Source organism: Aethalodelphis obliquidens, unplaced genomic scaffold, assembly GCF_003676395.1.
Source record: "Aethalodelphis obliquidens isolate GAN/ISIS:26980383/991018 unplaced genomic scaffold, ASM367639v1 scaffold58, whole genome shotgun sequence".
NCBI lineage: Eukaryota > Metazoa > Chordata > Mammalia > Artiodactyla > Delphinidae > Aethalodelphis > Aethalodelphis obliquidens.
Genome location: NW_020838002.1, coordinates 11861033 through 11872264, shown reverse-complemented (window position 1 = coordinate 11872264; position 11232 = coordinate 11861033). Strand labels below are relative to the sequence as shown.

The following is an 11232-nucleotide window of genomic DNA, read 5'->3' as shown; positions in this document are numbered from 1 at the left end:
CCTGGTCACAAGGCTGCTGACTGCAGAACTCCAGGGAGCCCCAGGGCTAGTGCTGGCTCACTGGTGGGCAGAGTCAGGATCTAGAAGACTCCAGGGTGTTATCTGCCTACTGGTGGGCGAAGCCAGGTCTTGGGGTTAGTGCCAGACTACTGGCAGGCAGAGCCGGATCCTGGAGTCTGGTTTCAGGGCTCAGGGGTCCCAGAGCTGGTGTCAGATCACTGGTGGTGGGGGTGAGCAGGTCCTGATAAATTGGCTGTGATGATGTCCGGGTTGTCCCAAAGCTTGTGTTGGCCTGCTAGTGGGCAAGATTGAGGCCCAGCTGGTCCCAAGGTAGGATCTGGCCTGCTGGTGGGCAGGCTGGTTTTGTAGGCTGTGGGATTGTGGTTTTCTTGCATGTGGTGTCTGCCCCCTGGTGGGTGAGGCTTGTCCAGAGGCTAAAGCAGGCTTCCTGTAGGGCAGAGCTGGGGCCCTGAGGATTCTGGGGCTGGTGCCTGCCCCCCGGTAAGTGGAGCTGGGTTCTGGAACTCTGGTGGGTGAGGCCATGTCCAGAGGCGGCTGTAGGCTCAGGGGGTCTTAAGGCAGCCTGTCTGCTGATGGTGAGGCTGTGTTCCCACCCAGTGACTTGCTTGGCCTGAGGTGTCCCAGCAGTGGTGCCTACAAGCTGTTGGGCCAGAGCAGGGCTGGATCCTGGAGCAATAAGCTAGAGGGAAGATTCCACAGAGGTGCCCCCCAGCGCCAGTGTCCACGTGGTAGGAGGAGCTCCCAAGGATACCTACTGCCAGTGTCTATGTCCCCAGGGTGAGCTGCGGTTGCCTCCTGCCTCTCTGGGAGACTCCCCAAGATCAGCAGGTAGGTCTGACCGAGGCTCCTATCAAATGTTTGCTTTTGCTCTGGGTCCCAAGGCCTGTGAGATTTTGTGTGTGCCCTTAAAGAGTAAGGTCTCTATTTCCCCCAGTTCTCTGGGACTGCCAAAATTAAGCCCTGCTGGCCTTCAAAGCCAAATGCTCTGGGGGCTTGTCTTCCTGGTTCAGGACCCCTGGGCTGGGGAGCCTGATGTGGGGCTCAGACCTCTCACTCTTGTGGGAGAACCTCTGCAATGGAGTTATTCTCCAGTCTGTGGGTCACCTACCAGGGAGTATGGGACTTGACTACATCATAAGTCTGCCCCCCTACACGTCTTATTGTGGTTCCTTCTCTATGTCTTGTAACTTGTAGCTTTTTACCAAGCACAGATGCAAGGGATTTTTGTCTAGTAGAAAAGATAATCCCCAAAGTTACAGATTTATTGCCCTATAGCAGCGGTCCCCAACCTTTTTGGCACCAGGGACCGGTTTTGTGGAAGACAGTTTTTCCACAGATGGGGTGCAGGGGAGATGGTTCAGGTGGCAATGCGAGCACTGGGGAGCGGCAGAAGCTTCGCTCTCTCGCTCACCCGCCACTTGCCTCCTGCTGTGCAGCCAGGCTCCTAACAGGCTGCGGACTGGTACCGGTCCACGGCCCAGGAGTTAGGGACCCCTGCCCTATAGGATATTAATTTGTTTTTCTCTAACAACATTTCAGAATGCCATCCCCAATAACTATATAAACCTCTGTTCCTCAGATGATCTTTGAATCAGTTTAATTGTTCCTTCATTAATGGGTTAAATACATCTTCGACACATATTCAATCTATACTTGAATGTCATGTTTTTAGCTTTTAAAAAACTCTACTATGATGTCTTGTTTTGACAAAAACGCAAATCCAAAGTTCAGCAATTCCGACAGATTCTTTTTCCTCTTAAAGTTAAAGTTAAATTGGATACTCTTTATTAATGCACTGCTTTTGTAACCAGAACAGAACAGTAATTGTTGCTTTTTAAAAAATAATTCAGGCCAGGGCCCACCTAGGAGGTAGTCTGGGCTAGAGAGATGGAGGTGAGGGGGCCTACTTCAAGTATCTCTTCTCAAGAGATAGTGTTCTCAGGTCCTTGGCCACTGATCTTAGCTTCAGGTCCAACGTGCATTTCTGAACATTCTCATCTTTGGGATTAGCACAGACACGCTTCTCCCTTTTGGTGATGAAGCTGGGGAGCAAAGGGGGGAAAGATTACAAACAGAGGAGGGTTCAGCAAATGGGAATGGGGAGGCCCATCTTCCCTGCCCCTCAGATTCCCACTCGGCCCAGCCTGTTCTTTCCTTTCTCTGCTGCAGGAGCTCAGTGGCCCCTCTCTGAGACCCTCCCTCAGGCTCCGAGACTCCCTTAGTGACTCGTGGAGTTTCCTTGGGCAGCGTCCCTCCTGCTCTCTCCTTCCTTCCCTAGCTTCCCTCTTCCCTGGGAACATCTCATACCTGATGGATCCTAATGAGGACATAAGCCTCAGCTGACCTGGCAGGATCCAGAGGGTGGGACTTTTCTGGACATCCATCCATCAGGTGCCTCCCCCCACACCCCCAGACATGGCCAGTGAGCTTGGCACTTACATGACAGCAGGCCGGGAACATGCACTGGTCGTTTCTACATAATCTTTCATGGATACACATCGGATTTTTACTTGGGTGTAAGAGGTGCAGCAGTCAGTGGGACGGTGAAAGCCTGCTGCAAGAGAAAGGGTCACTTAAGGACTGAGTCTGAGGAAAACTAGATCCTTTCCCCCTTTCCTCCTGAGTACTGGGAAGGGTAAGAAGGTGCAAGACTCGAAAGTGATGTTTTCCTTCTCTGCCAGCACTTGCTGGTGTCTCCTTGCTTCACTCTCCCCAGGGTTGAGCTGTGTGTCGGAGGGCATCCAGGCGGGGCCACAACAGAGCAGGACCATTCCTCCCAGAAGAGGAAGGGTCTGAGGCCTGCAGGGGGCATCAGAGAACACCCCTCCCCCCTCCCCCAGATGAGCCAGCTCTTGGGACAGCCAGGTGGAATAGAAGTCATCTACGGAAGAGGCCACCTGTAGACCCATGGCCCATCCTGAAATTCCTTGGAGATGTTCACCACCCATAGGACCCTCCTCTCCCCCCAGGCCCTGTAAACGAGGTAGACCGAAGCCATTGAGCAGATATATATATATACCGTAACAAAACTTTACCTCCGTGAAACATGAAGTGTTCGTTCTTCAGGTTCGGCATCAGGTGTTCTATTTGAGAGAAACAGTAGAGAAGGGAAGAAAAATTACTGGGAAGCAGTTGTTTCAACATCTCCATCTATCTCATTCCTCAACCCCATCCCCTGGTAGGGAGGCAAGGATGCTGGACCACTGGACCAGACCTGCCTCCAGACCCATTTTCTCTACCAAGGCCCTGAGACTTTTCAGGGAACGTTTGAAGAAGTTTGAGACATGAAAACATTCTATTGACTTGAATACAAAAAGCAAATTGCAAATCCAACACAAATAAATCAGTTGATTAGCTACATAATGTGATACGGTCCACAATGCTTTCTACACATTTTTGGAATTCACAGGACTCTGGAAGCAGACAAATGTTTCATTAAATGATTTGGTGGTACAATGTCACCCAAAGTGAAGGGAGGCTATCTACAGGCTTTATTTACTCCTTTAACATAGGAGTAAATGTGTTTGCTGCAGAAATATTACTGTGTTTGGTTAATGCGTCTCTCAGACTCTGTCAGGGATGTTAAGTAACGTCCAGGTATGTGTTACCTTTTAAAATATATATATTTTTAGAATGTGATAAAATGTACATAATATAAAGTATACAATTTTAATCATCTCTAAGTGTACAGTTCAGTAACATTAAGTACAGTCACATATTGTGCAACTCATCACAATCCATCCATGGAACTTTTTTCTTGCAAAACTGAAACTCTGTACCCGTTAAACAATAACTCCCCATTTCCCCCTACCGCATCCCCTGGGCCACCGCCATTCTACTGTCTGTCTCTGAATTTAACTACTTGAAGTACCGCATATGAGTGGAATTATACTATTTGTCCTTTTGTGACTGGCTTGTCTCACTTATCATTATGTCTTCAATATTCATCCATGTTGTAGCATGTATCAGAATTTCCTTATTTTTTCAGGCGGAATAATATTCCATTGTATGTATATACCCTGTTTTTCAATCCATTTGTTTGTCAGTGGACACTTGGGTTGCCTCCCCCTTTTGGAGATTAAAATTCATGCTGCTGTTAGCACGGTTGTACAGGTATCTCTTCATGTATCTGCTTTCAATTTTTTTGGGTATATCAAGAAAAGGAATTGCTGGGTCATATTTTATTATCTTTTTAAAACCTGAAAAATTCTGCATTCCAAAATACATCTAGCCCCAGAGATTTTGATAAGGGGTTGTAGACCTGTACTATGCTAATTAGGCAAACACAACTAAACTTTTAGTTCATTTCTTATATAGTTACATATGAATTATATTAAATGAGGCATGTGCACACACTTCAACACGCTTGGTATGATGTGTGTGGGGCTTGCAAAATAAAGTCTTAAATGACATGTCTTTCCATAACAGCTTGCTAACTAGCTTGTATCCTAATGCCACCACTTATGGCTGTGTGATCTTGAGCAATTTACCTACGGTTTCTATGCCTCAGCTTTCTCATTTGTAAAATGAGAATAATAATAAGCAAAACCATATAATTTGCTGATAGTCTACCCCACAGCATTGTTAGGAGGATCCAATGTATTAATATCTGTAAGACACTTAGAACGGTGCCTGCTTTCACACAGAAAGGACTAGATATTTATTTGTTAAGTAAATAAATAAATGTGGTTAAGTAGACTTGGGTGAGTCACTCGCCCGGCTTGTCCAATTTCCTCCCTGAAATGATAGTTTTACACCAGAGGGTATATAATAACTCTAACATCATAGAATTCTATACCTCTTTCTACAGATTTACAATTGTACTACAGTTCTCTTGATGTAGCTGATAATAGTCCTATATCAGCTAAGAGAAAGTGTCATATAATTCTGGCCATGAAAGGGAGAGAATTGTTTCCCCAGGTGGGACCAGTCACCTGTATACAGTTTTCCCCAGGGACCGAAGGCTGCAGGGAGAGGTCTATACCTACTGCTGCTGCTTTTAACCAAGTATCACATCCCTATTGGGACAAAGGTGTCCCTCTGCGTCTCCTCCCTGGGACTGAGGGTCACCATCCACCTGCCTACCTGTGAGAAGGCTCACTGAACTCACCAGCTGCAGCCTGGACAGCAAGGATGAGGCAGGAGAGGGCAGCTATTGAGGTCTTCATCTTCCCCGTGCACAGCCAGTACCAGCCTGAGGACTCCTGGGCTCTCTGCTCTCTGACTCCCCCAGACCCCAGCTCTGCCCTTGTATTTATAAGAACAGGGGGACCAGGAAGTCACAAGGCGGAGGTCAGAATGCTGTTCTTTGGCTGAATAACAGACAACACACTATTTCTAAAAAAGGGAACAAGGCTGGGAAGGTAACAGGAAGTAGAGGGCAAGGATGACTTGAGGTTTTCCCAACTGCCCAATGGATACAGGCAAAGGGAGGGACTAGTTTATGAAGGATACTTCCTCTAGGAGGTTCACTGAATACTTTAACCAGAATTTTTTCCTCGGGAGTTAACCCCATTCAAGGGCACGAGCAGCCTGTCATCAGGGGTGACCAGAGAGGATGCTCTAACGTGTGAACCCGGTCATGTTATCTTTTGTTTCACCCCCACATCCAATCCATTAATAAATACTTTTGGGTCTACTTTCAAAAATGTGTCCAGAGTCTTATTATTTTTCACCATATCTACCCTCTCCATCTTGTCCAAGCCAACCTTATCTCTCACCAGGATTCTTGCAAAAACCTCCTAATTTGTCTTCTTCCTCTGCCCTTGCCCTGTTTCACTTCATTCTCAACATTGCAGCCAGAGCGATCCTGTTAAAATATAAATCAGATCAAGTCAATCCTGTTTAAACCCCACCCATGGCTTTTTAATCTCCCCAGTGTAAAGCCCAATCCTTCTAAGAGCCTACAAGCCCCTATGTGCTCTGGTCCCTGTTTTCTCTCTGTTTTCAGACCCTATTACTTCCCCTCACTCATTCTACTTCAGTTATACAGGCTGGTTCAGAGACCTTTGTTCCCTCTGCCTTCATTACTCTTCCCTTAAATTACTGTATTACTTTCTCCCTAACTTCCTTCAGCTCCTTACTCAAATGTTATTTTTCTGGTTAGTCTTTCTGGGACACTCTATCTAAAATTATAATCTCCCTCTGCCCAAATTTCTTGTCTTAATTTTTTCTCCTGTGCACTTAACACTATCTAATATACTATATACTTTACTTGTAAATCTTTTAATATCTGTCTCTTTTTCTAGAACATAAACTCCATGAAAGCAGGGATTTTTGTATCTTTGTTCCTAGTTTAGATTCCCCTGAAAGCAGAGCATGAGAACTATGGGGTGAAGCTCGATAATTTGGGAAGTATTCCTAGGAGCAGGAATGAGAGCCTGGACCAGTTGGTGGGGATTAGTGTTTGATTCTGCTGGGACTTTTTGAAGTGCCTTATGAATGCATTGCAGAATATTTTGCCTGGAGGAAGAAAGGAGAAACATTTAGCTCCTGGCTTTCATCCCTGTGGCATTTTAAAATATGGCCACAAATTCGTTGACGTGCTTTTCTCTTCAAACAGTGGGGTCTCTGTTTTCTCGTCTTGAAGCAGAGAGGGCTTGTGACTGGTTCCATCAATGGAGCATGCCATGTGACCTCTGAAGCTAGGGTGTGAAAAACCATGGGGCTTGAACCTTGATCACTGGGGACACTTGCTCTTGGAGCCCTGAGCCACCATTTAAGAAGAGTGACTAGCTTGAGGCTGCCATGCTGTGAGGAAGCCCAAACTACGTGCAGGTGTTCTGGTTGACAGTCCCTAATGAGCATAGCCTTCAAGTCGTCCCAGCCTAAGTGCCAGACATGGGAGTGAGGAAGCCTATAGATCTGCACTGCCCAATATAGCAACTACTAGCCACATGTGGCTACTGAGCACTTTAAATGGGGCTAATCTAAATTGAGATATTCTGAAAGTATAAACTATACACTGGGTTGCAAAGACTTAGTACCCCCCCAAAATGTAAAAGCATCTCAATAATTTTTTATATCGATTACGTGTGGAAATGATAAGGTTTGGGATATATTGGATTAAAGAAAATACATTATGAAAATTATTTCATCTGTTTTACTTTTTTTTTTTTTTTTTTTAAGCCATGCCACGTAGCTTGTGGGATCTTAATACCCAAACCAGGGATTGAACCTGGGCCAAGGCAGTGAAAGTGCCGAGTCCTAACTACTGGACTGCCAGGGAACTCCCCTGTTTTACTTTTTTAATACGGCTATTAAAAAATTTAAAATTCCATATGTGACTTGCATTGTATTTTTATTGGACAACACTGCTCTAGATGGTTGCCCATCCCTTTGAGTCATTTCTTGCTAATTGTGTCTTCCCAAGCATGCCCCAGGCATCATCAGCAGAGATGAGCCATCTGGGCTGTGCCCCGTATGAATTTCTGACCCATAGAATTTGTGAGTAGAATACAATCGTGGTCATTTTATACCACTAAGCTTTGGGTGGTTTGTTACACAGCAATAGATGGTGGGGACAACCCTTCACTGGCCAGTGGTGGATCACAAATATTAAATTCCTCACGTTTCTGGTTTGCTAATGCATGTGTGTTATATTCTATCATGATTTCCACAGCTCAGGATCAGAGAAAGCCCCAGGGCAGGAAGCTATAGAGTTATGTGGCAAGAGACCTGCATGAAGCTTGTGTAAATCTAAGAAAGTGATGGCTGAGCAGTGGCTGAGTTAAAGGGTGAGTTTGCAAGGATGTGAAGTAATACACAATACGGTCCACCCTTTGCTTCCCTCCAATGTGTTTGTGCCTTTATTACGTCTAATCCATCACAAAGCCTCCTTCAAGATGGTTGTATTAGTTCTTCCAGGTTCAAAAGAACCCATACTGTGTACTCATACTAGTACATCTCTACTACCCACCCCCGCCTTCTCCCCAGGAATCCAGCAGAGCCTAATGTTGCAGGGATGGGAACCACAAATAGATGACTGGGAATTATGGAGAGGGGCCAACCCCTTGGTTCCTGAGTGTTTTAGCCACTGGCGACAGAGCATCATCTGACAACCTTTGATTCAGTGCATATACTGAACTCTGGGAAGGTCCCAACCCTGAAGTTTGTTGTTGCCTCAGCTAAATTATTAACAGCCCACCATTCTCTTGATCTGGGTGATTAAGTATATGCTAATACCAGTGGATCCCATATACCCACTGACTCACACCATTTGCTATAAAATGGATCCCCTGACTTGAGCCATCTTGTACAAACACGATACTGAGTGATCAGACATTCTGTAAGTCCTTGGACCATTGGCAGAGGTACTGTTGGTAGGGAAAAAAACCCCACATCTGGAGTACGTGTCAGTCTTGCAAAGGTTGGATTGTTCTCCCTTGCAGGGTGGCAGAGGTCCAAGATAATCAACAGGTCACCATATGGCTGTATTTTCTCCTTGGAGCTGGGCGCCATATTGAGACTTGACATCTACTTCTGCTGCTGGAAGGTTAGGCATTCAGCAGTGGCAATAGTTAAAGGGGCCTTGATGAGAGAGAGTCCACACTGTTGGGCCCACGCATAGCCGCCGTCCTTGCCACCATAGCCAAGGGCTTGCTGCACTAGCGCTGTCGTGACTGAGGGAAGAGGCTGGCTGGCTTCCATGGGGCAAGTCATTCTATCCACTCGCTGACTTTCTCCTTTGTTGTGGATGTTACCCAGTGACTTCCAAGTCCCTGTAGTCATGAGTCCTTGTCCAGTACCTCCAAGTTGCACGTGCCTGAGTACCGAACAGATTCCTTCAGGTCCTTTATGTCAGTATCAGAGAGTCCCTGATACAGGAAAAGAGGGGTATGCATGATGGCAAGGTGAGGTGCTGTCAGATTATACCTATGTGGAGCTGGACAAGGCCTGTGCAGGACTGGTTGCTGTAGTGGTGGCCAGAGTAAGAGATGGCACTGACAGACTAGAAGTGGTGTGTACAGAGGTGTCTGACACAGTACCGAACGAATGTTGGTTCAGCAAAAGAAACAGTGAAGGCGCAAATGTCCAATTTCACAATATACTGCCGTTTCTTGACCTCTCTGGTATAGAAAACATTTTGTGAGTAGTTTTTGTGTACTTCCTGAGTCTTTTATTGATTTTCCTCTCCTCCACCACCAAGCAGCATTGGTGACATTTAAGAATCACATCAGCTCTGTTTGCTACTTAGCTTGGCATAACTGAGGGAGCAGGCTGTGCATCTCCACATCAGCTGCTCCAGCCTCAGCGGTCTTCCAGAGCTGATGATAACAACAGCCAATGCTTCTTGAACACTTACTACGCTCCAGGAACTGTGCTTTGGGCAGTTCCTTTGAGACGAGGTGTTTGCTACGTGAAGCACTCACTATAATTATTTCACAATACTGCTTAGGACACCTGCTAGCTTCTTCCATTAGAGATACCAGATATCTTGTCATCTCTGCCTGTAAACACTGCTCTTGCCACACTCCAGTAACTGGGCTTGCACAACACGTTTATCTAGCATAAGCTGAGCTGCCCTATCCTATTACAAAGTTAGCATATTTGAGCTAAGATGTCCCCTCGCTGGGGTAGCTCATCTTTTTTCTCAGACCTGCACTTAGTCTATGGGAATTTTCTGCTGTTACTTTCAACTTTGCCCTCCCTCCTTTCTCATCACTCCATGTGTTATGTGTCTGCATGCTGGGCAGGTCTTGAAATCTGGATGGTGTTCCATGCACAGGTCCCTTTTCAGGAGAGAGGCCTGAAGTTGTGGTTCTTCCCTGCATTGGTTGCTGTTCCTTGAGTTTCCACGTGAAACCATCCCAGGTGTCTGGCCTCATCTGATGGATGTGTGGTGAGCAAGAAAGGTCCTTTGAGTTCAGGTTGTTGTCCCAAGCAAAGGTGAGGTAGTGATCTAGTTCTCTCTCAGGCCAGGTGCGCATCCCACTGGGAAAGGCATTCTGGGGTATGTGATCTTTCAACCCCTTCAGGGCCACAGAAGAGAGGCCTTGGGGCTGGAACACTTCCTTCCCAAGAGATAAAGTGCTGCACAGCTGTGCTGGGTTTATTGCCTCATGTGGGATTATCTTTCTGTGTTCTGGACTCAACGCGTGCACCTTTGTTTTGCCTAAGCTTGTACGACATAGGGCACCAGGCCAACCCTCCCACCACCTGTTCCCAGTGGGGAGGGAATGGGACCCTTCACTTGTAGCCCAAGAGGGGTTGCAGATCATTCTCCTAAGTTGGCTGCAAGATGGTACCCACTGCCTGTGGGGAGGAACGACACTCACTGTTGAAGCTCATCTTGCTCTGTCTCTTCTCTACGTGAGTAAAGTATTCCATCCAGCGCCTGTGTAAGTTGTGTCCTTTGTGGCAACTCTGGCACAAACCATGCCGTAGGTTGACATCCTGGGACAGCTGCTCCTGGTGGCAGACAAGAGTTATCACCTGCCTAACACGTCCCAACTTTCAAAGTGCCAGGACTGGTACTCCTTTAAGACCCAGACAGGAGGGGACTATGCCTGGACCCCATGCTTTGGAGCATTCTTCATATCGCAAACACACACTAAATAAATTCATCAGAGAACACAAAGGAACCTCTGTCTCTCGGGATGTGGTACTCAGGACTGGCCCGGCATGACCTTCAATACTAAACATCCACTCTTGTGACAAACACAGTTCATGACTCAAGGGAAAATGCTCTCCCACCTCTCCTGCCCTGTGTCTTTGAAAGGCTGTGAGTCCAAAGGCTGTGAAGGCTGATGGGTTGCCACTGCCAGCACTGGAGGCCGACACCCCTTTGGACCGCGGGGAAGATTTGAACCACAGAAGCCTTTAGGTGAGAGAAAAGGTAAGCCAGCTAGCTTGTCAAAATCTTTCCTCGCAGATGGTATGAACACCATACGTTCTTGAAAAACAAGCAGTTCTTCCGCGGCGGTGCTCCATGTTCATTTTCTTGCTTGTTTTTGTGCTCCGGTCTGTGGCGATGCACTCCCAAACTGGGGCTGTATATGCAGTAGCTTCACAGGGCTGCAATATTAAGCAATTTGTTGTACTTTTAAATCTGTTTGTTCGCTCTTTTATAAAGTTCAAATATTGGCACACCTGACATAGAGGCCTCCTTATGGATTCTTACCCTGGGTCCTGTAAATGTTAGGGCAGGCCTGACCAGGACCCACAGAGACAGGTAGCTGGTGAGGTGACTCCTGGTCTACACCACTTCCT

General features: G+C 46.7%; 1 protein-coding gene across 2 annotated transcripts; it reads right to left on the bottom strand.

Annotated features, from left to right (window-relative positions):
• Window positions 1-1601: 1601 nt before the first annotated feature.
• LOC113609778 (C-C motif chemokine 15-like) lies at window positions 1602-5264 on the bottom strand. Of its 2 annotated transcripts, none has more exons than XM_027087404.1 (4): window positions 5132-5264; window positions 3057-3104; window positions 2461-2575; window positions 1602-2063 (listed from the first exon to the last, which is right to left on the bottom strand). In XM_027087404.1, exons 1-4 carry the CDS (start codon window positions 5187-5189, stop codon window positions 1925-1927), a joined length of 360 nt encoding a protein of 119 aa, XP_026943205.1. In that variant the 5' UTR covers window positions 5190-5264; the 3' UTR covers window positions 1602-1924. The 2 variants fall into 2 exon arrangements, with proteins under 2 accessions (XP_026943205.1, XP_026943206.1); XM_027087405.1 differs by having other exon boundaries at window positions 2461-2572.
• Between the last annotated feature and the right edge of the window lie 5968 nt (window positions 5265-11232).

Bases quoted from the DNA above. Each gene is read 5' to 3' on its own strand.
- LOC113609778 (XM_027087404.1), bottom strand. From the start codon at position 5,189: ATGAAGACCTCAATAGCTGCCCTCTCCTGCCTCATCCTTGCTGTCCAG. The intron at 3,105-5,131 runs GTGAGTTCAGTG...TCTCTCAAATAG, and splicing joins TGCTGTCCAGGCTGCAGCTG to AACACCTGATGCCGAACCTG. The intron at 2,576-3,056 runs GTAAAGTTTTGT...TTTCTCTTGCAG, and splicing joins ACACTTCATGTTTCACGGAG to CAGGCTTTCACCGTCCCACT.